The following is a 27,604-nucleotide window of genomic DNA, read 5'->3' as shown; positions in this document are numbered from 1 at the left end:
TGCCCTGATGGGGAATTGAACTGTGACCTCCTGGTTCATAGTTTGACTCTCAACCACTGGATTAAGTTTACTTTTTATTGTTGACATTATTACAGATGTCCTCTATTTTCCTCCTACTTCCCTCCTCCACCCAGCTCCTGCCCACCTCAGGCCCTCACCACACTGGATTGATTTTTTAAAGTCATTTTATTTTTCTCTGTCTGCTACTTTGGTATAATATCTCTAATTTCATTTAGTGGTTACTCTAGAAATTACAATGCATTAGCTTAACTGTCAAAATCTAGGATTAATAACTTTACCATCCTCCTACTCTAGCTGGATAGCTTCTGTTTACCTGTCCATAGCCTATTTCCTCCCTTCCTCTCTCTGCTCTGTGCCTCAGGAGATTGATCCGTATAGATTGATCAACTGGTCCCCTTCCCTCTGGTTGGGTATTTATTTCCCCAACTCCCTCTGCTAGGTCACAATGCGTGGGCTGGGACTCTACTAAAGTCTGGGGTACCTGTCAGTTGGCCTATTCCTTAGAGCTACCCCATTTGGTTCCTGCATCTGTTCTCACCTCTTTTCCTTTGGGCCTAGAGGTGGTGCTGGCTCCCTACTATTGGTTTCCTTAAACCCTGTCCACAGCTTTGTAGATACTTTTATGAAACCCTTCTCAAATTACTCAGTTTAAAAGTTTGTTTCTTCCTAGGATTCTGACTGAGACATAGACAGTATATGAACCTAAAGTAGTCTAACTCTGTTTACTCCCTTCCAACTTATATGTCATCTTATTTATTATTTTTTAAATTATGAATTCTTTCATTGATGTTACAATGAATCAAAACCAAAGTCCTACTCACACCTAGTATATTGTAAGATTTAATTGAGAAATGTAATATATATACAAAAAGTAATAAAATATAATGTAGAGTTTAAGTATTTTAAAACCAATGCCTAAATAACTATGACCCAGGTCAAGAAACAAGTGGGAAAAATGAGACAAGGAAGAAAAAAAGTCAATATTACTGTGAAGGTTACCATTGTGAGTAACAGGGTCTCATTTTTTTTTTTAATTGATTTCAGAGAAGAAGGGAAAGGGAAAGATAGAAACATCAATGATGAGACAAAATCATTGATCGGCTGCCTCCTACACACCCCACACCAGGGATTGAGCCAGCAACCTGGGCATGTGCCCTGACCTGGAATCAAACTGTGACCTCCTGGTTCATAGGTTGATGCTCAACCACTGAACCACACAGGCCTGGCCAGAGTCTCATTCTTGCCTGACACTCTGAAAAACCAACTGGGGAGGCTCAGCATTGATTCATCCATTCCATTCCTCTGTTGTAGAGGGTTGTCTCTCCTCACATTAACTCCCTTGTTTTTCTGAGTTGTTTCTGTGTATATCCAAGCAATCTCCCATGGTGCTGGGAGATGCAGATGCTTGAGAAAGTCAGTGTGCCAGGAATTTCCCGCAGCTACAAATGAGCTCAGTCTACACCCTTTCTAAATTCCCTTCACCCTTGGTCAGCAAGTCCTCTAGTCTAGGTTGCTCATCCCTCATAGAATGGACCAGACTTTCATCCCTGAGAACTCTGATCTTCTGGTAACCATGCTCTCTCAGACCATGGTTCCTAATTACCAAGGTGGGAAAGGGCTGAAGAAAAGTGACAACATTAATGACAGTTTCATGCTGTAAACTTTTTTTCTGATGTTCTTTATTGTTTCATACTCTGATTATGTTGAACTTAAAGTGTGTATTTGAAGCACAGGCTCATCATATATAGAGGTGTCCCCACATGGTGGCCCCAGAGCCACAGGGCGCTTCTACAATGAGAGGCAAGCCCGAGCTCTGAGCTCATGTCCTTCAGAGGCGGGGTGAGAAGCCGGCCACCACAATGCTCTCACCGGTGATGTAGCTGGCATCTGGAGAGCAGAGGAAGGACACCAGCCCCGAACAGTCCTCAGGCTGACCCACTCTGTATGGAAAGAGGAGATGGGCTGAGAGTGATGATGCTTCCCGTGAGCCCTGGGCTCCTGTCAGATGTTGGGAAGTCAAGACCCCTATGGTCATGAGAGAAAGGCTGCAAGTGGAGATATGTGGGCTCTACAGGGACTTTTACTCACCCCAGGGCTCAAATCTCAGAAAGAGGAATGCAGAGAGGTGATGGTGATCTTTATTCATCATGAAGGTCTGAAGTTACATTAACCCAGATCTAAAAAGGACACTGCCTCATGCACAACCTACCTCTGTATTCCATGGCGTCCCTTCATATGGTTCCAAAAGTCTGGATCCTCAAACAGCTAAAGGAAAAGTCAAAAGGTTAGTGCTGCTCATCCAGATGGAATCACAATGGCACCACCCCATAAACACCTTTGTGGAGGGGCTTCTGGGACACTCTGGGCTCGTCCCTCACAGAGGACTACAATCCTGATTCTGCCGCTGATCCCAAAGGTGGTGGACCAGAGCATCAGAACAAGAGGCCACAGGGCCAGGTTTCTCTGGGACATGGCCTGGTAGGGGAAGGGACCCTGGCACTCAGTGGGGCAGGAGCAGAAGTTGTCTTTGGTCCTTACCACTTTGCTGAAGGCTGTGTCAATTGCTCCTGGAACTAGGCAGTTCACCCGGATATCCTTTGGTGCCAGCTCCAATGACAGGGTCTTGGTGAGTCCCAGAATGGCTGCTTTACTGACACCGTAGGCCCCTAGCCTCTGTGAACACAAAGGGAAGTGGATGGCAAATAAGTAACTGAGGAGGAGAGTTTCTATTGGATGTCTAGGCCTGTGTGTAGAAATATATCTCTTCAGCAATGCAGAGATAATTGAGAATCTCACAAAGAAAGGTTAAAAGCCTGCCATGTGTGTCCTTTCTGGAGAAGGAGGGTCTGAGACACCCATTGATCAAATGTGGGTGAAGGTGTGCCCCACCAGCAATGGCCTATTCTGGGATCTTCCTGGCCCTCTCCACGTTTCTTGGCAAATGGGGCTCTTTCCTTCCTTTTCATCTAGCGTCAAAGAAGTTTATACTTACAGCTTCAGGTAAGTATGCCCCAATTGAGGAGACCAGAACCACAGAGCTTCCCCTGGGAAGAGAAAGATGGGATAAATACGATGGAGCCACATATAAGTGAAGCAAATAGACACATCTGGGGCATGAAAGGAAGTGGAGACGGTGGACCATGAAAGTGAGTGAAAGAAATTTAGGTTCAGATTAGAGCCTGCTCCTGCCTTCCTTCAGCCTATCTCCTCTGACCTAGAGCATCCTGAGGACCAGGACCAAGTTTATGTTTTCACCTATACTTGGATGCTCAATCCATTAAGGAGAACTAGTATGAACACTTTTATCAAATACAGCCAACACTTGCCTTTATTCTAGACTATTGTTCCATTTACTGACTTTGAGGGTGTTCTATACCAGGCATTCTTAAGAGTAATATTCAAAGTACTTCCCAGTGGATCCTTTGGAATCTTAATCTCAGAAGCTCCACGCCCCCCACAACCCTACCCCAAAATCCTCTGGAAAAGTTTTTCTTAAGGATCCTCAGTGCTCCCTCACTCACCAAGTCTAATGACCCTTGTTCAGACCTCACTTCTCTACCCTCCAGTTTCCTTTCACATCAGATACTGTAGACTAAAATTTCCTTTCTGGAACCTGTTTGGTCCTCTTGAGAAATCTGCACTCTTGCCTCTCTTTTCCCCTTTACCTACTCATTCCCTTTCCCTCAGTGTCTATTCTGTGCAGGCCCGTAAATCAAGATGCTTTCATTGTCCCGCAAGTGTTTTCTCTTCATGCTCTCTTTTAATTTAGGAAGAAGATGAAGTATGCCTAAAATAATTAAAACAATCATATAATTTTCACCTTTGTCTCCTAAATGTTGACAAAATTCCTTATCACAACATTCAAGGCTATCCATAATTTAGCAACATCCTGCTTGTCCAGCCTTGTCTCTGACCTCTTCTCTTCACTCACCCTGGATCTAAAGGTCGTTCTGTGCAACACACACAGAGCAGGGATGATGGGGAAGATAATGGAGGACATGGCTAGCCCAAGAGTAAAAAAGTTTGAGAGATAAGAGTTGAGTGGGACTTGGAAACTCCACTACCCTTATTATGGACAGGCTGCAGGGTGCCTCAGTGCCATCAACCTGGACTTTTGTGCCCTGACCTGCTGCATGCAGCCTAAGAGAGGCCACTTTCAGTTCCCCAACTCCAGGACAGTGATGGGAACTCTGGGCCTTCCTGTCATTAGAATTCCATTTCTCTCTTCCAGTCCTTGCCGATTTCTGGGCACTCTAGAAATTGGGTATTCATGCAAGAAGACAGGATTTTTTTTCTCTTTTGTGACCTAGAAATATGATGCTAAACTTTCACTATTCTAGAGAGACCACTTGCATTCCTCTGATTCCAGGAAAGCTGTGAGGACTCTGGATCTTTCTGTCTGTAGATCCCTTATTGTGCTACTAGTAGAGTCCTTGCTAGATCCCATGGGCATTCTAGCTATGAGAGAATGACACTAATGGATAGAGTCTGAAAGTCAAATTCTCACTTCTCCTGTGTTACTGGCTCAGCTAAGCCTGCTGCCCAGAAGAAAGATCTAACTCAACACCTGGCTCTTGTTTACCACCTCTGCTTCATATTTGACACTTAATGTCTCCATCCCTCTCCCCTTCCCTGCCCTCACCTCCTGTTCTCCATGTGGGGCAGCAGCTGGCTCAGCAGCAGGGCTGGAGCCTTCACATTGACATTCAAGATCTGAAATCAGAGCAAATGAGGGTGGGGGAGGAGAGACATTCAGTCCAGTGCATGTTCTCACTGTATTAGCAAATACACCACATTAGAACATGGGCGTGATGGCTTCTGACAATGGGAAGTGGGGAGAGTGCTGGCTTTCTTTGACATACATGGGGGGCGGGGGGAGGCATCCTGAAAAAGCAGGAATATGGGGATCAGGAAGCCTTTGCAGGCATAAGACCCAGAGTCTGCAGGATGTCTCCCTGTGTCTGTAAGGGTATCGGTTAGAAAAAAATGCCCCATCTGGGTCTGAGAAGGCACTGGCCAATTGAGTCTGGGGAAAGTTGGTATTATAAGCTGAATTGTGTACCACCCAAACTCTATGGTAAAGTCATAACCCCTAGTACCTCATAATGTGACCTTATTTGGAACTAGAGTCATTGTAGACGTAGTTAAAATAAGGTCATAGAATGGGCCCTAATTCAAAATGAATGGTGTCCTAAGAAGGCAAGTTTGCACGCATGTGCGTGCACACACAAATACACACTGAGAATACCATGTGAAGATGAAGGCAGAGGTTGGAGTGATGCTTTTTTCTATAAGCCAAATAACATCAAAAATTGCCAGCAAACCACCAGTAGCTAGGGGAGTGGCATGAATAGATTCTCTCATAGCCATCAGAAGGAACAAACCCTGCTGATGCCTTCTGACTCCAAGACTGTGAGAATAAATTCTGTATGTAAGCCACCTGGATTGTGGTAGTTTGTTACAGCAGCCCTCTGAAACTAATACAGCTGGATTTCAGGGTTTAAGCCTTGGACATAAAGCATTCTTAGGCAAGGAAGGGAGTCATTCCCTTCTCTGTGCCCCACATTTATTGTGATGATCTGGTTCTCTGTTGGACCTTACCAGCAAACTGGGAGCTCATGAACAGTGGGGATCAGAACTAGGGTGTAGCAAGCATGTCAAACTCCTGGTGGCTGAGAGTTTGACATGCTTGGTGTAGACACTCCTACCTCCATCTCACAGATGGGGAATTAAGGGTCAGAGTCCAGGCACCTGGCCTGCTTGGTGCCAGTGAGTCTGTGAGGGGAAGGTGTGTGGGAGCTGAGATGGAAAGAGGGTCGTACAGAGGGTGAGGATGACATCCGTCAGCCCTACCGGGTGTCCCCAGACCTCACCTTGTCCCAGACCTCCTCACTGCTCCCCAAGGTACTTCCCACGTAGGGATTGACTCCTGCCACACACACCAGGAAGTCAACATTCCCAGAATGTCTCAGGGCCTGCAGGGAGAAGGGGACAATGAGGACCAGGGTCAGGAAGCAGAAGAAGTTTCCTGTTGCAGTGGGAGGTATTTCCTGTTTGCTCTCCCTGGGTCTCTGCCTGGCTAAATCCAGGAGGGGACCACACCAAGTGAGGGTGGAGAGCTGTCTCTCCTCATCAGACTTAAAACATCTCTCCACCCAGATCTGTAAACCTGTTCAGGCTCTGGAGTAACCAATGCAGAGCACATGGTCAGCCTTCATTCCTGCGCTTGTTCGCTTGTTCATTTGATCAGGTTATGTTCTTAAAATAACCACTCTTCCTCTTTCTCCGTCCAAACCCTACCCATCTCCTCACCGTGGCCACCAGCCGGTCTCGGTCCTCAGCCTTCCCCACGTGGCACACGGTGCCAGACACGCTCAGCCCCTCCCCCTGCAGTGCTGCCAGTGCCTGGTCCACGTTCTGCTGCTTCCGGCTGCTGACCACCATGTGGGCCCCGTCCTGGGCCAGACGCCGGGCAATGGCGAAGCCAATCCTGAGGGCAGAGATGGCTATGACAGCTTCAGCCCTCCCCATCCTCCTCCTGGGAGGCTAATCATGAGACACAAATTGAGTTCCACAGTGTGGTTCAAGAACTGCATCCAAATCTTTTGAGTGGGAAAGAGGAACTATTGAACATTTTCTATATATCAGGCCTTCACCAAGACTAACCCAGTTAATTCTCACAACTATATGTACAATAATCATATGGATGAGAAAATTTTCATAACAATTTAATTGAAGGGAATTTTAAAAAAGTAATGATCCTTCAGAACACGTGTACATGTGCGGGGCATCAAGCGTGAATGGTAGAGAATCTTTAACTGCCCAGTGTTTTCTCCCTTGGTTCTAGCCCAGGGGTGGGCAAACTTTTTGACTCGAGGGCCACAATGGGTTCTTAAACTGGACCGGAGGGCCGGAACAAAAGCATGGATGGAGTGTTTGTGTGAACTAATATAAATTCAAAGTAAACATCATTACATAAAAGGGTACGATCTTTTTTTTTTTTTTTAGTTTTATTCATTTCAAACGGGCCGGATCGGGCCCGCGGGCCATAGTTTGCCCACGGCTGTTCTAGCCAGAGGCCTCTGTTGTAAATTGCACTTTCTCTAAGCCTTAAAGTTTTTGTCTGTCCTGCAATTTAAAAACTTTGATGCTGAGACCATGTTCTGCCTCCATTCTCCGTCTTCTTACTTTAAGGAGGTCTGAAGCACACTTGACTTGGGCTGGTTGAGTACCTGTGATCAAGGGCAGAAGGCATATGTCCCTTCTCTTATAGAAACTGCTAGGGCAACATAGAGTTTTGAATTACTCATTTGTGATGAGGGCTGGGCATTGGGGACACGCAGATTTAAAACATCATTGGGGCCCAGCCAGTTTTGCTCAGTAGTGAGCATTGACCTATGTACCAGGAGGTTATGATTTGATTCCTGGTCAGGACACATTTCTGGGTTGCTGTCTGGAACCCCATTAGGGGACGTGTAGGAAGCAGCCAATCAATGATTCTCATCATTGATGTTTTTATCTTTCCTTCTCCCTTCCTCTCTCTGAAATCAATAAAAACATATTAAAAAAATAAAACATCATGGTGATGTGGAAGTCTGGGATATTAACAGTTCTAAAATAAAGCGTTCTAAATTTGACCATGAAAGGTCAAAAGGAAGACAGAGTCCCTGAACACCAGAATTCCCCCCTCCTGCCTGTGGTAATGACTCATTAAAGACTGTGGCCCATTATGGCAGTTAGAGGATGAGTGGAATTGGAGGTACATAGGAAGAGATGTGACCAGGAGAGGGTCATCTATGTGAGCTCTCTGAGCTGATCTTGAGATTTCTCCTTGCCCGGTGCCCTACTGCCAGTGAACACTCTGCAGTCAATGGAATGCCTAAGTCTGAGAGACCAATAGGTCTCTGGCTTCTCCCTATTAGACCAGGACCCTAAAAGCCCATGGCCACGTGCCCATGAAGGATGGGGAGAGAGAGCTGTCTTGATGATGATAAGTTAAATACCTGAGGGTTACCCAGCCAGTAAGCGGCAGAGGCTAGATTCAAACACTGCTCTGATTGAACCAAAAGCAGTTGATTTTCCAAATCTATCATTCTTGGAACTTAGAAACGGGATGTTTTAGGAAGAAACACTGAGTTTGGGGTTAATGATAAACACCAGGCTGTGTAATGAGATGGGGGTGTCAGGAAGGATGTGTGAGAAGGACATCCCCTGCCCTGGATGGGACTCTAAATCTGTTGATTACATGGACTCCCATTCACTCACCCGCTTGTGGACCCAGTGACCACAGCCAATTTCCCAGCCAGTGGACAGCTTCTATCTGCTGTTTTGCTGCTCATTCTTGCTGAGAGAAGGACTGAGGAGCATTGAAGACCCTTAAAGGCCCAAGACGTGGCCCTGAACATGCTAGTCATTGTCTGGCCTCCGGCCTCCTGGACTCAAAGCTGGGGAAGAACCTGGGAAGACAATCACCATGAACCATGTTAGAATCTGACTCCACCCATTCTTCGTGGGAGGGTTCCACTGAAGTCTCTGATAGGTGTCCTACCATCCTTTAAACTTACCAGGAAGCACAGAGCTGCTCATGTCCTTTCCATGACCAGTTCCCCAAATGGGCTTCCCTGCAATGCTGGGTCCCTGGTAGATGCCTGAGTGATACTTGCCTGACTCACCTCCCCAGCCCCTAACAAGGAATATCACTGTGGTCTTCTGAGAGTCACCTTTGTACTTCTCTCCATACATCTATTCTTCCACAAAGAAATTGCATTGGGCTTTCTTCTTATCTTTCCCCAGCCTGTTGCAACCACCCCGGTCCAAGTTCTTGTCACCTTCCCCACCTGCTGCAAACTCCTCTTCCTTCAGCTCCTCACCTGAAGCAACAGCGATTGTCCCCTCATCAAATATACCAGATGTGTCAGCATTTCTGGGAGGCAAGTTGTTTTCTCACATCACAAATGACTCTGATCCAACTGAGATAAAAGTCCAGCCACTCCCCCTTTGTTTAAAAATCTTTCATAGGGCCTATACCTCACATCTCTTGAACTCCAGGCCATATTTTCCAGCCCCACCTGCCCAAAGATCCTATGGCACCTGTTTCATTGTAACTGTTTCAGCAATACCTCATTTCTTCAGTAACTTTCTCTAAACCCACACCTTTCATCCCAAACCTTCCCTCCATCTTATGGGGAGATCAAGGAACAATAGTTGTCTTGGGTTGGCTACCTCAGAATCACACTAAAAAAAATCAAATAGTTTTTTTGGAGATGGCCTTGGGAAGCAATGTTAGGGGAGTGGAAGGAGTGCGACAGAAGGGGAAATAGCCCATAAATGGTACATTATCAAGTGAGTTATGTCTATTGGTAACTGAAGGTGAATCTTTTTGAGGAACTCTGAGCAATAGTTTTGTTTCCTAATTCTCACCTGAGGATATGTTTATTGATTTTAGAGAGAAAGGAAGGGAGAGTGAGAGTGAAAGAATGAGAGAGAGAGAGAGAGAGAGAGAGAGAGAGAGAGAGGGAGAGAAATGGATATGAGAGAGAAACATCAATTGATTGATTGATCCCCATATGGGCCCTGAACTGGGATTGAATTTGCAATCTTTTGATGTATGGGATAGTGCTTCAACCAACTGAGCTACCTGGCTAGGGAGGACAAGGGACTGGACTTAGGGCGACCAAGAATCCCTGTTTCTAGGACTGCAGGTTTTAGCACTGAAAGGCCCACATTCCAGCAAATTGCTAAGTCCTAGACAAACCAGACAGTCGGTTACCAGCACAGGGGCACATCCAGCTCCTGTCAGTCACTAGTTGAGGACTGCTCCTGGGGTGGAACAAAGAGGTGACCAGCAGAGACAGAGCAGAAGGCTTAGGTAAGGTGGGATGGTGTGGTAACACCATGGGAACTTGGACTTTCTCTTATGAGGGAAAAAAGCTTGTGGAGGTTTTTACAAAATGGTATTTTGACATAAATAAATGATGATCACACTCAGGGAGCCATAAACTTTATTCTAGTCCCTCATAACTAAAATAGCCAATCATTGTTTCTCTAGTGTTCATTTTTTTTGTCTTAATCTTTATTCCATTTTCTGAGTGATCTATCCAAGTTTATAAAGCTGTTGCACAATATGGAAAGCTAACCTAGCCCTTTCCAGGAACAAATCATAGGGCTCTGAAAATAGACAAGTTCACATCTGTATTCAACATAAAAGCTCTAAACAACCATGCACTTACTAGCTAAATCTCTGGGTTTCCAAGCAAGTTCAATGCTGTTGATCTCAAGAAATGTTATGGACTGAATTGTGTACCCCTGCCCCTAGGTTCATATGTTGAAGCCCTAACCTCTACAGCTTCAGAGTGTCTTTGAGACAGGACCTTTAAAGATGTGAATAAATTCACCTAAAACATTTTACATATAAAAACAGATTTATGAATAAGGACCTTTATTATCCAATTTGTAATAGTTGAAAAAATAGATAAACTTAAATGCTGAATATGGGATGCATGTTACTTGATGGAATATATGTAGCCATTAAAAAGGGTGTTCATAAGTAGTTTGTAACAATACTGAAATGTTTTTGTTAAAACGCTAACTGAAAAATCATGACACAAATTTATATACAGCATGGCTGAAATTATATTAGTATAAATGTCTATATAGAAAAATATGGTAAATATTTTACCATATTTTGGTAAAATGGTAAAAGCCTGAAAGTAAATAAGCTATGATGGAATAAAAGTGATAGATTAAATATGTACTTCAGCCTTCTCTTCTTCTCCTTCACCACTAAAAGATACTTTTTAAAAAAGGAAGAAAGGGAAAAAAACTAAAGCAATACAGTAAAAAAAAAGCAACACAAAAAACTTTATGAAAATTAGGGATTGAGAAATTCTTGCAAGATAGATAGAGTTAACTTTCTACAGAAAGCTCCAGTTCAAAACACGTGCATGGGAGAACAGCAGTAAAAGGTGAGAGCAGCTGTAGGTGCCCCAAAGCTCAGAGGCAACAGATAGAAAGAGTAGGGGCCTGGGTAATTGTCAGAACAGGGTACTTGCATTTGGAGGAGCCTAGGCCAGTGGTCGGCAAACTCATTAGTCAGCAGAGCTAAATATCAATAGTACAATGATTGAAATTTCTTTTGACAGCCAAATTTTTTAAACTTAAACTATATAGGTAGGCACATTGTTATTAACTTAATTAGGGTACTCCTAAGGCTTAGGAAGAGCCACACTCAAGGGGCCAAAGAGCCGCATGTGGCTCGAGAGCCACAGTTTGCCGGTCACAGTTCTAGGGTATTAGGGATCATAGTGTGATACCATTTAAGTCATAGGTGCTGAAAATCACACTCTTTTCTGGTACTAATGGGCAATCAAATTGAGATAATATCATCTTGAACAGTTTGCCGATCACGGGCCTAGGCCATTAGAACTCTTTTTTGAATCACTGCCATTTTGTCAAGCACCCCTTGAGTAAGAGTATCAGCCCCTGGGAAGGTAACCACAAAAAAAAAAAAAAAAATAGAAGAAAGTTGGATTAGCCCAGCCACTGTGGCTCAGTGGTTGAGCATCGACCTATGAACTAGGAGGTCATAGTTTGATACCTGGTCAGGGCTCATGCCTGGGTTGTGGGCTTGATCCCCAATAGGGGGTGTGCAGGAGGCAGCCGATCAATGATTCTTTCTCATCATTGATGTTTTTTTCTCTCTCCCCCTCTCCCTTCTTCTCTCTGAAATCAATTAAAAAATATGTATTTTTTAAAAAAGCTTGGATTAATACAATAAAAGGAAGAAAAGAAGAAAAAAACAGCATAATGAAAAACACAAAATAAGATTTCAGGAATAAGTCCAAATGTACATGAATGTTCATAATAAATGCAAATGGGTTAAGTTAACATACTAAAAGATGGAGTCTCTCAAATTAAATCTTTTAATAACCCAGTTAAATTTAATTCACAACAGACACAGGGGGTGGGGGGGGGGGGACAGCTTGGGAAAACAGGTGTGGGCACACGCGTGATGCAGTGACTATGCAGAGGGTATGTCGGGCCGGGGTAAGGTTGGCTCTGCCTGGTGTTTCATCCACCTGCTATATAATGCATGACTTATAAAGATCCTTAAAACCCTGCCTGTTGTTGCTCAATGGTTGAGTATTGACCCATGAATCAGGAGGTCAGGGCTCAATTCCTGGGCAGGGCACATGTGCAGGTTGCTGGCTGGATCCCCAGTAGGGGGTGTGCAGGAGGCAGCTGATCAATGATTCTCTCTCATCATTGATGTCTCTATCTCTCCCTCTTCCTTTCCCTCTCTGAAATCAATAAAAACATATTTTTAAAAAAAGATCCTTAGAAAGAAAGACTATGAAAAAATCAGAATTTATCAGTGCCTCTGCAGAATCTATACTAATAAAAGAGTAATATGCTAATTAGACCAGGACACCTTCCAGAGACTTTCTGGACATCCTTCCGGACAAAGCCGGGGGCTTGGCCGGCCTGCTAACTGCCCCCAAATGGCCCAATTGGGATGCGGCCAGCCTGAAAATGGCCATCAGCCCCTTGCCCCGGCTGGCTATGCCTCCCAATGGGGACCCTCACCCCGATGGGGGCATGGCCAGCCTGCAAACAGCCATCAGCCCCTTATCCAGGCTGGTCATGCCCCCCAGTGGGGACTCCCACCCCAAAGGGTGTGTGGCCAGCCTGAAAATGGCCCTCAGCCCCTCACCCAGGCTGGCCACATCCCCCAGTGGGGACTCCCACCCCAATGGGGGTGTGGCTGGCCTGAAAATCACCCCAGGCCCCTCGCCCAGGCTGGCCCTGCCCCCCAAGGGGATCCCCACCCTGATCCGGGATCCCCTTCTGGGCAGACCAGCCAGCCCTTACCTGTGCATTAGGCCTCTATCTATACTAATAAAAGGGTAATATGCTAATTAGACTGGGAGACCTTCTGGACAAGGCCATGGTGGCGGAGCTGAGGCAGAGGCGGTTAGGGGAGATCAGGCCAGAAGGGGAGGGAAGTTGGGGGTGATCAGGCTGGTGGGGGGGGCAGTTGGGGAAGATCAGGCCGGCAGGAGGGTGGCAGGTGGGGGTGAGCAGGCCAGCAGGCAGAGTGGTTAGGGGGTGATCAGGCTGGCAGGCAGAAGTGGTTAGGGGCAATTAGGCAGGCAGGAAGGAGAGCGGTTGGGAGCCAGCAGTCCTGGATTGTGAGAGGAATGTCTGACTGCCAGTTTAGGCCTGATTCCTGTGGGATATCCCCCGAGGGGTCCCAGATTGGAGAGGGTGCAGGCTGGGCTGAGGGACACTCCCCCCCCACCAGTGCACAAATTTTGTGCACTGGGGCTCTATTTATCTAATAAGAAATTGAAATGAAAGAAGTTATCTAAATAAAAATAGGTCCTGGTGGAAAAATCCTATATAACAAAGAGGTAATATGCAAATTGACCATCATGCCCTCACAAAGATGGCTGCCTATGACCAGGCTGGCAGGGGTGTTAGTGAGGGACGACCAAACGACTGAAGAAGCAGGCTGCGTGGGGCACCCAGGCCAGTAAGGGGTTAGTGAGGGATGACCAAATGACTGAACAAGCAGGCCGGTGGGGGAGGCATTTGGGGGTGACCAGGCCAGCTGCAGGGGAAGTTGGGGGCAACCAGGCCAGCAAGGGGGGCAGTAAGAGGTGACCAGGCCAGCAAGGGGGGGGGGGCAGTTAGGGCGATCGGCCGGCGGGCGGGGGGGGAGGGAGAGTTAGGGGTGACCAGGCAGGCAGGCAGGCAGGTAAGCGATTAGGAGCCAGCGGTCCAGGATTATGAGAGGGATGTGCGACTGGGGATCGGGCCTAAAATGGCAGTTGGACATCCCCTGAGGGGTCCAGGATTAGAGAGGGTGCAGGCTGGGCTGAGGGGACCTCCCCCCCCCCCTGCACAAATTTCATGCACTGGACCTCTAGTATAAAAATATTAGGCTATGCTTATGCACCAGAATTGTTTTTTTGAGATGTTAATTTATTAATTGTACCAATGTGTTTTGCTCACCATATCATTTCTCAGCCTCCACACAACCTCACCCCACCCTGCTCTACACAGGTCCTTTGTATCTAGGTCTTTTGTAATTCCTTTCCTGGGATTTTTTTGCAAGAGGGAAGGCCAAAAGCATTTAAAACCAAATGCTCTTCTGGTTTTTTTTGTAAAAGTGCAAACCCAGTCAAGAAGAGGGAAGAAAGAGAGAGGCCTCTGCCTGAGAGAGTAATGGAGTGAGGGTGGAGACGAGGGGAGATTCTTCTAAACAGGGGAGGGCCTGGGTTACCAGGACTTCACTCATAATTTGGGGGCCCAGGGAGGGGTCAAGACCTCAGAAAAACAACAACATTGCAAATCAAAGAGAAGACTTTGCTTCTTCAAGACCCTCTCTCCACAATCCCCAGAGGTGGCCACTGTTCAAAAGTTTTGTGCATCATTCTTGTCCATGCTTTAAAAAAATATATATTTTTAAACTCTAGGCATGTGCCCTGATCAGGAATTGAACCATGACCTCCTCCTGGTTCATAAGTTGATGCTCAACCACTGAGCCACACCGGCCGGGCATGTTTTTGCATTTTTACTATACATGCATTCATAAATAGTACACATTGTTTTGCTTGCTTTTAAGCTTTACCAAAAGTGGTAATATAATTCTACAACTCACTGGTGTTCGTCCACTTTATGTTTTTGGAATTGAACCTCACACATGCATTGGTAGTCCATTCACTTTCACTGCACAGGACAGAGCATCCTCATTGTATACACATACGCAATTTACTTACCCATGTCCTGTTAATGGACACTTGGGTTGTTTATAACCTAGCACATGTAATGCTGTCACAAACATCCTCATGTCCATCTCCTTGCACCGCACATGTGTGAGCTTCTCTCTAGAGTTTATATTGGAAGGGGGAAGCTGGATCAAAGAGCACATGTATCTTGATCTCTACTATACATTGCCAAATTTGTTTTCCCAAAGCCATTGTACCAATTTATACTCGTATGAGAGCTCCTGTTCCTCCACCTCATTCCTAATATTTATGCTCTCAGACATTTTCATATTTGTCGTTCTGATACCTGTAAAATAGCATCTCATATTACTTTGCATTTTTTTGCTTACCAGTGAGGTTGGTTCTCTTTACAAGTCTGATGGGTCCTCTTTTATAAATTGCCTGTTCATTCTGTTTATGAAATTGTTTGTCTGTTTCTTATTGATTATTAAGGATTATTTGCATATTGTGAACACCAGTCTTTTTTGGTAGTCTGCTGGCGTCACCCTACTTTTGGCTGTCATCTGACCTCCAGCTTATAACTCCTTATTTCTTGAAGATTTTAGCACTGGTTTATTTGCCTCTCTTCTCAGTACTAGGCCTGTCTTAATTATTAGAAATTTTAATATCCACAGAGATGATCTTCTTAGTTCCTGATCTCCTCAATCCAGTGATCCTTCTTCTCCCTCCACCAACCCACCCACTCCCAGATTCTTGCCTGAGACCACACTTTACCAATAACAGCATTCCCTGATATACTGATGATAAGCATCCCACTCTTTCACTAAACTTGTACCACACTTCCTCCCATAGCCCAATTCAATCATTTCTCAACCATAATGGAATCTACTATCCATTGACCTGCCAATTTTTCATGTCCCCTCCCCCTCCACATCCTCAGCTTCTATCTTACCTGGCTTAGAATCTACACTCCATCTTACAGTCACTTCTCTGAATGTGTAGTTGTTCCCTTGCTCTTCTCGTCTTCTCTTGAAGTTTTTGGGAAAAACCCCAACCCTACATAAGTATAACTCTCCATTAACTCCCCAACAGCACATCAGCAAATGATATTTGCTAGAGAAAAAGTTGAAGTAGGAAAAATGGTACAACAATGGTGCTGTGACCTGCACAGCTGGGTTCAGGATCTGAAGGAGGGGCCGACGCACAAAAGAAAACACTAGACAAGAAATATGAATTATTAAGGGGTGGAGGCCAGATGGTGTCTCTTTCATGAAGAGCACACTGACTTCTGGCCAGTCCGCTTTTTATTTACTTGAATACCATCTGCCCTTTAGCAATGCATACAGGCATACCAAAGGTAAAGTTTAGTAAACAGTAAAAGGATTATCTGGTTAGGGAATTGCCTTGAGCCACCACTATCTGAACACTCAGTGCTTGGCGTCAGCCCTGCTAATGCCCAAGGTCCATCGGCCTTCCGTGTTCTTGGTGCACTCTCGTGACAGTATTGGCAGGCAGTGGCTTCCTGCACAATGGTAAAACAAGGGAATGATATTCTCTTGTGGACAACAATGGTAAAGGAACTTCCTTTAAACTCATGGACAGTAACCTTAGGAGTCTCTTTAGTGCTGTCCTCTTTCAATCCCGCTTCACTTCCCTAGTTGATTCACTTTCTTGTATTTTTATAGACCATTATTACATAATGTCTCCTTTTCCCTCAAACTTGAAACCTCTCCCACTTTCTCATGGTTCGCTGATGATCTTGCTTCCGATTGTATAGAAACTATAGAAGCAATCTAAAAAATATTACGGACCCTACATATGGATCCAGCTCTGTTTTTCCTTCTGTTAGAGTGAATAAACTGTCAGTGCTCCTATGTAAAGCCAACATTTCCACTTTTTGCCCTGGGCCCCATTCCTTCTCACCTGGCAGTGTTTCTTGTGAGACTGTGGACAGGCCTGTAACTGGCCCCTTTGAATTTGCTTGTTCTCCCTCCCTCACTCTCTATTCTTCACTTTTGCTGCCTTGCCCTTCAATAAAGTATTAGAATATAAGCTTTGCCTGGAGTTCTGATTTCTACCACCAAGACACAGCACTATAACTGGTGTGGGGTTGGGGTTGGATTCTCTACATAATGACCAAGTAAAGATACAACACTCAGGGTCTATCCTGCTCAGCTCCATCCTGTGATTTTCAGACCTCCAGAAAGGGCAGGTACCGGATGGCCAATGCTTTTGCACCCTCTAACCATATTAAAAGGGAAGCAGGGGGCGAAGATTACTAATCACGTTATGTCTTAGACAAGCACAACCAAGTCAGTGTGTAAGGCTGGGGAGGAGAGGAGTGAGTTGCTTCCTTCTAAGCCAGAACTCCATGCCTCTAGAATTGACCAGAATGACCTCCTCTAGTCTGGATTATTCTCTCTGCATCACAGCAGTGAGCTGGTGAATTAGGGTTCGTGAGCTGGTGGATTTGGATGTGGCAGCACACAGAGGCATAAATGGTCTCTTCCTGCTTTTGGCTCAACCTGGCCCTGACCAGCTGCTCCTCAAATCTGATTTGGAAACAGGTTACGGTGTAAAAACCTAAACAACTTTAGCCTTTCCTATCAATTCAATTCAACAAATATTTATCAAGTGACTGCTCTGTGATGAACAAGGCACCACACGCAGTACCTTGGCCTAGAGCAGGCAGACTATTGGTAAACAGTTATGACTGATGTGGCAGAGGAAATGAGGGAGACAGATCTGCAGGCTCTTGGAGAGATGACTGTAGCAGTATGACCCTCAGTGCATGAAATACCTGGAGAAACAAGAGGGAATCTGGGAAGGGCTAGGGAGCTTGCAGCTGCTGATTTTGTGTACTCTCAACAAGAAGAACAAACAGAATCCTGGCTCCAGGGCCCTGTTGGCTGCCTCTCCCTGGCTATGCTGCAGACAGCTTAAACTCTGTTCAACTGAATTCACCTTCCTGCTCTAAACCCTCTTTTTCTCCTGCACTTATTATACCACCACCTCCCCTGTTAGACATCTGGGAGTGTAACAAAATGACCCCCGCTATAGTGTATGCTTATGACTTAAATGGTGAATTGTCATTTTTTTTGCACAATGATGTGGCTGTCCTATGGGGCCATAGGTTCAGGCCATACCCTTCTCGTGTCACCGAAAGCAGATGGCCTTGGATATTCGCGTCAATTATTAGGGGGGCTCTGGGCCCTGCAAATGGATACCCTAGGGAGGACATAGGCAAGGGAGGAAACTCCGTTCTCTTTCTGTCTGTGAAGCTTCTTATTTCCCCTTCAATTTTGAATGATATCCTTGGTGGATCAAGTATTCTTGGATTCAGTCCCTTGCTTTGCATCACTTTGTAAATTTCCTTCCATTCTTTTCTGGCCTGATGTGTTTCTGTTGAGAAATCATTTGATAATCTAATGGGAGATCCCTTGTATGTAACTTTCTGTCTCTCTCTTGCAGCCTTTAAGATTCTCTCTTTGGCCAGACAGGATAAAATTCACCTCGACAAGACACAACACAAAGGGAACAAAGCACAAATGTACTCACAACAACAATAACCCCACTATAAGTGATCATCTGAGAAAAGAGAATTAGGGGAGAGAAAAGAGAGCATAAATGATATCAAAGAGAGAGAAAAAGATAAGAGAGAAAAGAAAAAGGAAGAAAAAGGAGAATATATATATGGGGGGGGGGGGGGGGCGTAAAACACCACAGAACCAATACATAAAAAAAAAAAAATACAAACACCAAACCCTCAGCAAAGAGGGTGGCGGCAGAATCTGTAGAGGCTGAGCTTGTATACAGAAAATAAGGTTGAGAATTGGGTGAATATGGGGAGGATCTCAGTTCAGTATAGAGAAAGTAGAAAGGGGATGGGTGGATAAGAGGAAAGAGAAAGAGAAGAAAATAATAATAATAAATTTACCAAAAAATTGATTTCAAAAATGGTATAAAAATAGCAAATAAAAATAAAATAAAATAGAGTGATGGAAGAATAATGTGAAAAGAAATAGAAAATAAAGCAACAAACAAAAACAGGAAAACAAAGAAACAAGAAGAAAAAAAAAGAGGTAACAAAATAATAATAAAAAAATAAAAATGAAAAAGTGAAGTGTTGTTCCTTTGGCTGGCTTAAGATCCCAGTCTTCTGTACTGTAATGTTTCTCAGGTTCCCGTTGCTGGGACTGAAGGTCTCTCTTTAGGCCAGTTCCTTTGGACTCTCAGGGACTATTTAGATTTTTTTTTTAAATCCTTTGTACCATTCAGGGTGGAATCTGAGTGTGGCCGTATTGGTTGCCTGGCCACTGGAGGGGAGGGACTATCTCTTCAGGAAAAAATGGCTGCCCAAATCACAGGCTCAGACATTACTCAGAACCAAACTCGCTGCCATTTCTCCTGGACCCCCTTTTCTCCCCAGATTCCACAAGTCCGCACTTTCTCCCACACTCCAGCCACGGGTAAGTGTCTGTATCCGAAAGGTCCTATGCACTAGGCTCAATGAAGAAAAGGCACAGGCCACAGAGGCGGCGGAAGCTGCACCTCTGCGCACTCCTCTCCTGCCAGCACCCCTCTGCAGCCTTTCCTGACTGTGGACCCAGATCTAGAGTCCCCTGTGGTCCAGCAGTTCTGCAGACCTTCTTTCCACAGTCAGGCACTGTTCCTGTCCCAGAGGACATGGCTCGGTGCCGTGCGGATTCCCTCTGACCCTCAAGGCTCAGAGGTCTGGCAGAATATCATTCCCAGAGGTCCTTTTACCTTTCTCCAGGGGTCCTCTGCTCTTCCCGGCTACAAACCGTCTCCCAGCTGAGTCTCCTTCACCAATTCAGGCTGGATGTTACTCGTTTCAGCTGCTCACCCTATCTGCTCCGGGACAAGGTTCAGGACACATCCGTCTATACAGCCGCTATTTTGTCTCTCTCCTTTCTCTTTCTGGATCTTGCTCTTTGGGGCTGAGCTTTAAAGAGCCAAGTGATGCTTGAGGGTATGAGCAGGCTGAGGGAAAGACAGCCCGTGCCACACCAGAATTTCGAAATGATGTGTGCATGTCAGATCCATATCTGAGATTTCCAGGCAGTTTGACAATTTGAGAAGGAAATAGAAGCTGGATAAATTATTAAACCACCACATTTGCCTACGCTTGATTTGCCCTAGGAACTCTGCTCATGGCATCCACGAGGTTCTTTACTAACACAGGGAGAGCCATGGGCTCTGATGGCATCCTTGTGCCTTTCACCCTTGATATGGGTGTTTGGTTTAATTTGTTTGTACCAGATTGTCTGTCAATTTTGTATCATCCTCCTCTTTCTCCAACGTCCTCTGCACTGTACAGAAGTCTGAGGCTTCGTTTCCCAGCACCACTTTCCTATATGGCTTTGGGTTAGAGTGTGCCAATTAAAGGTCTGATTTCATAAACTAGCAGCAGTTTCCATATTGCTTCCCCAACCCTCCCAATCGTCATGTAAGCTGCTAATTTCCTTTCTCCTTGGAATACAGAAGTGATTCTCCTTTGCCAAGAGAGCCCTGACTGGAGTTGGGGAGGATTGGAAGATGGTGCAGAGTAAGTGGATCTTTCTTCCACCTCCTCCCAGAATCTAACGGAAACTGAACTAAATTGGGGAATATTCACCCTGAAATACCAGCTGAAGACTGACTGAAGAGGAGATTTTTATTTATTTATTTTTATTTTTTATTTTTCCTGAACAATATTTATTAAATTTATTGGAGTAAGAGAGAAAGGGGGTGGGGGAAGGATCAGAAGAGGGTTTGGGGAGGGTAGAGAGAGTAAAGGGTATATAAATGGTGATGGAAGGAGACTTGAATCTGCATAGTGAATACACAATACAATATACAGATAATGTATTATAAAGTTGTACCCCTGAAAACTATATAATTTCAATAACCAATGTCACCCCTGAATAATTTTTAATAGAACTTCATTACACTACCAAAATTTTCTCTGTTTGAGCAATACATTTTTTGGGGAGGGTCATAAATTTTTAAAAATTTCTTTATTGATTAAGGTATTACATATGTGTCCTTATCCCCCACATTGTCCCCCCACCTCCCCACTCATGCCCTCACCCCCCTGTTGTCTGTGTCCATTGGTTAGGTTTATATGCATGCATACAAGTCCTTTGGTTGATCTCTCCCCCTTATCCCCACCCTCCTCTACCTTCCCTATGAGGTTTGACAGTCTGATCGATGCTTCTCTGTCTCAGGATCTGTTTTTGTTCATAAGTTTATGTTGTTCATTATATTCGATAAATGAGTGAGCTCATGTGATATTTATCTTTCTCTGACTGGCTTATTTCACTTAGCATAATGCTCTCCAGTTCCATCCATGCTGTTGCAAATGGTAAGGATTCCTTTTTTTTACCACAGCATAGTATTCCATTGTGTAGATGTACCACAGTTTTTTAATCCACTCATCTGCTGATGGACACTTAGGCTGTTTCCAAATCTTAGCTATGGTGAATTGTGTCGCTATGTACATAGAGGTGCATATATCCTTTCTGATTGGTGTTTCGAGTTTCTTGGGATATATTCCTAGAAGTGGGATTACTGGGTCAAATGGGAGTTCCATTTTTAGTTTTCTGAGGAAACTCCATACTGTTCTCCATAGTGGCTGCACTACTCTGCATTCCCACCAGCAGTGCACAAGGGTTCCTTTTTTTCCGCATCCTCACCAGCACTTGTCATTTGTTGATTTGTTGAAGATAGCCATTCTGACATGTGTGAGATGGTACTGCGTTGTCGTTTTAATTTGCATCTCTTGAATAATTAGTGACTTTGAGCAAGTTTTCATATGTCTCTTGGCCTTAAGTTGGGAAGGTATTCAATTAAAAGTGTAGACATTGGTTCACCTTGGATGAAAGAGTTTTAAACTGAAGAATACACTGTATGTTATCTCAATTGATACCAACATATATAATCATAATGGAGGCATCTGATAGTGTTCCTATATTCACTATGAGCCCAGTTTGAAGAGCTAGGCCAGCAATACAGTATGAAAAGCTAGGCCCTGATGCTAAGGACAGAGAGAAAAGTAACTGTAATGAGGAAAGCTCTGAAACCTCTTTGGAAGGAAATGTGGCCTCATTTACCAAAATTTAAAATGTACTCACTCTATGACTCAAAATTTTCACTTATCAGAATTTGTCCTTCATAAACATTGTTTCCTTAATTTTCCCCCTGCTGTTTTAGATTTGAAGGAAATAAGCCTACAAGTATACTTTTTGATATAGCCACCCACAGATTGTTTTCTGTATACATTTATCAAAATGTAAATATTTTATTCACATTATTGCTCTCCAAACAATATTCTTTTTTAGTGGATCAAATATGAAAGGCATTTATTTACTATTCACCTAAAATCCAAATGGATGTTCTTAATTGACAGGCGATTATGCTTCAAGTGAGGATTCTGGAACCCAGGCTTTTTCCGTCTTTGAGTCCATCACCTTCAAACTCAGCTTCCTAGGTCAACATGCTCAATTACATCAACCGTCATCAAGGACCATGCGTGGGTTCGGCCTGGAGTGTTGCATATCAGTTTTGATTGTATTCTACTGACTAGAGCTCAGTTACATGAGCACACCTACCTGTAAGAAGGCTTAGAAAAAAAAAGTAGTTTTTGAAGAGGAAATGGACTGCTCTCTTTCACAATGTCATAACTTCCTGGTTGACCAGCATCTGTCTTGTTTGATCTGTATGTGGAGATAAGGAGTTTGTAAACAATGGAGATAGGTAGTTCTGTGGATATCTGAGAATAGGCTCATTCTGGATATAGTGGATGAACTCTTTAAATTACAGTTTGGACAACAGGAATGGGAGACTATAGATCTAACAAAGTTTGAAGATAATGCTGCATCTCATGTCAAAAAACTTTTGTTAGCTTCGAAGTAATTTATTAAGGTTAGGAGAGGCAACTCTGGAGGGAACGATGCTGTGTTAGTCTGGAATATGTGTGTATGTACATGTGTTTGTGTGTGAGGGTACATATGAGTGTGTGCACATATGAGTGTGTGCACATTCATGTAGTTTTAATCTCCAAAATGACAATCACTAGAGATGAAACATACTCGAGTCTGTATGATGCATGTTAATTGCCTTCATGCTCCTGGGGTTGAGGTCTCCAGAGACAGGCTTCAGAGTCTGGAAGGGACAAATAATGGGGAATGGACAGATTTGTGGCATGTTCTATTCTCTGAGTAAAACCTGAAAGGGATCCATGTGAAGAAAGGAACCCAAAGGTGTTTTACCAAGTAGCTGACATTTCAGACTCATGGGCTGACTTAGGATAAGTGGGTATGGGCAAGATGGAACAGTAACTTCTTTCCTATATCTGAATGTCCATTCTTTTTTATATATCTACTAGAGGCCCGGTGCACGAATTCGTGCATGGGTGGGGGTCCCTCGACCTGGCTGGTGATTGGGGCTGTGTTGCCTAGTCCCAATCAGGGCTGATTGGGTTGGCCGGCTGGGGGAGGTTGGCTGTGGGAGCACACTGACTACCAGGGGGCAGCTTCTGCATTGAGCGTCTGCCCCCTGGTGGTCAGTGCACATCATAGCTATTGTCCAGTCGCTCGGTTGTCCAGTCGTAATGGTTGCTTAGGCTTTTACATATGTAGATATGAAAAAGGAGCATAAATTTTCATGATTATTTTCCTTTGCAAACACTATTCTGATTATATAAACCTTATTAGACATGTGATTAAGAAAATATTTTTTGTCAAAGCATCATTTTGTTATTGCAGGTCATCTGCAAAAGAATTGCATTCTTAGCTGACAAGAAAATGGGAAATTTTTCTTTAAGACGTTGGCAATAATTTAGATGACTCTCTTGTTTACTGCTCTCTTTGACACAGATGACAGCATAGCAAATCAACATCCACTGTATGTGACTTACAGGAGAGAAAAACTTTGTAAGTAGAAGCTAATTTATTTAATGAGCTATACTACTCAGATTATAGCTCTGAGTATTATAATACTCCTGGGGACTGGGGAACCCAGTGGGGAATCCAGTGGGATCTGAGAGATACCCAAAGCAACAACAGGAGTTGACCTGTGGAAACAGGAAGGCTTTGAGTGGGACTATTGTGCTGGAGTGAGTGGCTCTCTCCTGTGAGTCATCCCAGGTGAGAGGACAATCAGAAGGGAGCTCAAGAGTATTAATGTGGCAAATGGAAAGTGAGGCCTCTTTATTTTGTGTCTTTCTCCTCTGCTCCTTGAGCAGCACTTAACTGCCTCTGCTGATTTTAAAGACCAAGAGATTAGGTTTCTATACATTTTTTGAATCCATCCCTGGTATATTTTACTTACACATTACCCTAGGTCAGCATTCAATAAACAATTTTTACTTGGCCTATTGAAATAGCTTTCTAATAGCTTCCTGCTAGTTTTATTGCCCTGTAATTGTCTGGCAAATTGTCTTTCAAATGCAGCTTCCATAAACCTAGATCATTTTACTCTTATACTAGACTAGCTGCAGTTGTTTTTCATTGACTAGAAAATTAAGTCTGAACTAGTCAGACTGGCAGTGAGTCCTCTGTCATGTGGGCCCCACATTTTTTTCGGGGGCGGGGGCCTTTGAAACATCTCAACTGCTGACCTATAGTGAGGCCAAGCAAAGCAACTGTCCACTTTTATTCATCATGCCCCCTGAAGAAGACACTGTGCTATTGCAAACTGCCCAATAAGCTTCACTATTGTGCCTGTGTGGGAATGGGGCATGGGGTCGGTGTCATTACCAGAGAGCTCAAACAGGACAGAATCCCTAAGTCACCTCCCCCTTTTTAGATACCATCTTTAAAAAAACTTTATTGTTTATATTATTATATATGTCTCCCACTACCCCCCTTTGCCCATCTTCACCCGTTCCCTTTCTTCCTCCCCTCTGGCCATCACCACACTGTTGATCTTTGACATAAGCTCCAAAAGAGTAAGGTCTCTGCTTTTTTATTCATTGTTTCCCCTACCCCCTATTTCCTAGTGCCTGGCAGTAATATGTGCAAAGACTGTTTATTAAATAAATGCAGGAGACAAAGAAGAAAGCACAACTCACCTTCTGAAGGGAAGATAGTAATATTGTAACTCAAATTGAGGAAAATAAAGATATATCTCTTCACCAGGAAGAAGAAAACTAGTGTAAATATTTTTGTGTCTTTTACTGTCCCTGTCACTTCCACAGGTCGGACTAATGAGGACTCTGGAGACTACTAATATCTCTGGGTTCGTGAGTGAGTTCCTCCTCCTGGGCTTTCCCTGTTGCAGAGACATCCAGATCCTCCTCTTCGTGCTCTTCTCCTTCATTTACCTTCTGACCCTCCTGGGGAACACATCCATCATCTGTGCGGTATGGTCAAGCAGGAAACTCCACACACCCATGTACATCCTCCTGGCCAACTTCTCCTTCCTAGAGATCTGCTATGTCAGCTCTGATGTGCCCAAAATGTTGGCCAACATCATCTCTCAGACCAAGAGCATCTCCTACACAGGCTGCCTGCTCCAGTTTTACTTCTTCTTCTCCATGTGTGCTGCTGAAGGCTTATTTCTGTCAGTGATGTCTTTGGATAGATTTCTTGCCATTTGTAGACCTTTGCACTATCCCACCATAATGACCCATCGTCTATGTGCTCAGTTGGTGATCTTCTGCTGGGCAGGTGGCTTTCTCTGGTTATTGACGCCTTTGACTCTAATATCTCAGGTGCCCTTCTGTGGTCCAAACACCATTGACCATTTTCTTTGTGACTTGGCACCTTTGCTGGCATTGTCCTGTGCTCCAGTATCTGGAATTACTCTTGCCTGCGGTATCATTAGCTCTCTCATCATCTTTCTCACTTTTCTGTACATTCTTGGCACTTACTTCTGTGTCCTAAGTGTGGTGCTACAGGTGCCCTCAGGCTCAGGAAGGCATAAGGCTTTCTCTACGTGTGCCTCCCACCTTGCTGTGGTGTCTCTGTTCTATGGTTCAGTCATGGTGATGTACGTTAGCCCAGGTTCTGGGAACTATTCTGGTATGCAGAAATTTGTGACCTTGTTCTATGCTTTGGCAACTCCATTCTTTAATCCCCTTATCTATAATTTCCGGAACAAAGATATGAAGGATGCACTAAAGAAAATTCTGAATGTATTATTGTGAGAAATCTCTAAAAGATTCAAAAACCAAATTTAATATAATGCATCATTAATATTTAGGAAAATAAATATGAAAGATCATGAGATGAATAGGATGATTTTTTTTTCTCCCTTTCGGTTTATTTTATTTTCATATATTGGAAAGGTGATTTTAAAAATTTATTAGACTCATGATTTAAGTCTCAGGAAGTTATTACTCTTATGTTTTAGATATGTCTATACTCAAACTTCTTTATTTTTAAATATAATTTAATAAGATTTTCATATATTTCTCTATAATTGAGTTTCAAGTTTCTCTTTTGGTTTCTATTACATGCTTCTTTTTTATTTTATTTTTTATTTTTATTGTTTAAAGTATTACAAATAGTAGTACATATGTATCCCCACCCCCCCCATTGACCTCCCCTGTGCCTCCCCCACCCCTCGGCACATGCCCTCACCCCCTAGTGTCTGTGTCTATTGGTTATGCTTATATGCATGCATATAAGTTCTTTGGTTGATATCTTACCCCCCACCAACCCTCCCCTGCCATACCGCTGAAGTTTGACAGTCTGTTCGATGCTTCTTTGTCTCTGTATCTATTTCTGTTAATCAGTTTATGGTATTCTTTATATTCCACAAATGAGCGAGATCATGTGATATTTATCTTTCTCTGACTGGCTTATTTCGCTTAGCATAATGCTCTCCAGTTCCATCCATGCTATTGCAAATGGTAAGAATGCCTTCTTTTTTTTTTTTTTTTTTTTTTTACCACAGCATAGTATTCCATTGGGTAGATGTACCACAGTTTTCTAATCTACTCATCTGCTGATGGGCACTTAGGCTGTTTCCAAATCATAGCTATTATAAATTGTGCTGCCCACTTCTAGAAATATATCCCAAGAAAACAGAAACACCAATCAGAAAGGATATATGCACCCCTATGTTCATAGCAGCACAATTTACAATAGCTAAGATTTGGAAACATGCTTCTTAATATACTTCAACATCCTCAAATTTGGCCTTTATCAAAGCCAGTTGTTCTTCCTTAGAGCATAGCAAATGTCTAATGTATTGCAAATATACAAATGGTTAACCAACAACCCTTTAGGTAACCAGATTAAAAAAAACACACACATTTCAATATCAGGGACTATTTAAAAACACTACTTAAAAATACTTCATAATTGCAAGTATAGTTTTGAGAACCAACAAGAATCCTCAGTAGGGTTATGCTAACTTCATTGACTCCCCGTATTTTGCTAATATTACACTTAAGGAGGTAGGTCCAAATCTTCCATATTCAGACACACGAAGGCTAGCTAGTACTCAGTGTAAGCCAAAGAGCCATAGACTTCGTGAGATCACTACTATCCAGACCTAAGGTGCACTTACTTTCATGTAGTTCTTTGTCAAATTCTGGATACATGTCTCTCAGAAGTAGTTAATACTCTCTATTCTTGTTTTCAACAGTAGTAATTTAATTTATAGTATTATACTTCATGAGGAAACCTTAGGCAAAAACTTTGTTTTGAAATAACCCCAGCACTAACACTATTTTTATTTATTAATTATATTTAAAATATATTTTTTATTGATTTCAGAGAGGAAGGGAGAGGGAGAAAGATAGAAAAATAATTCTCTCTCATTATTGATCAGCTGCCTCCTATATGCCCCCTACTGGGGACCAAGCCTATAACCCAGGCAAGTGCCCTGACTGAGAA

At 43.7% G+C, this 27,604-nt stretch overlaps 2 protein-coding genes across 2 annotated transcripts; one reads left to right on the top strand and one right to left on the bottom strand.

The window, feature by feature from the left end:
• Positions 1-1,798: 1,798 nt before the first annotated feature.
• LOC139003640 (dehydrogenase/reductase SDR family member 2, mitochondrial-like) lies at positions 1,799-19,585 on the bottom strand. Its single transcript, XM_070405766.1, has 9 exons — positions 19,521-19,585; positions 8,287-8,477; positions 6,334-6,511; positions 5,895-5,996; positions 4,664-4,734; positions 3,014-3,065; positions 2,560-2,694; positions 2,231-2,286; positions 1,799-1,961 (listed from the first exon to the last, which is right to left on the bottom strand). The coding sequence occupies exons 2-9, from the start codon at positions 8,433-8,435 to the stop codon at positions 1,850-1,852; spliced, it is 855 nt and encodes a 284-aa protein (XP_070261867.1). The 5' UTR covers positions 8,436-8,477; positions 19,521-19,585; the 3' UTR covers positions 1,799-1,849.
• Positions 19,586-24,963: 5,378 nt separating this feature from the next.
• On the top strand, positions 24,964-25,905 carry LOC139006162 (olfactory receptor 11G2-like). Its single transcript, XM_070408716.1, has one exon. It carries the CDS (start codon positions 24,964-24,966, stop codon positions 25,903-25,905), a length of 942 nt encoding a protein of 313 aa, XP_070264817.1.
• Positions 25,906-27,604: the final 1,699 nt, after the last annotated feature.

Source organism: Myotis yumanensis, unplaced genomic scaffold (assembly GCF_028538775.1).
Source record: "Myotis yumanensis isolate MYYU_CA2020_CCGP unplaced genomic scaffold, mMyoYum1.0.hap1 SCAF_1, whole genome shotgun sequence".
Lineage (NCBI taxonomy): Eukaryota > Metazoa > Chordata > Mammalia > Chiroptera > Vespertilionidae > Myotis > Myotis yumanensis.
The sequence above is the reverse complement of the archived record's forward strand: the minus strand, read 5'-3'. Positions and strand labels throughout refer to the sequence as shown.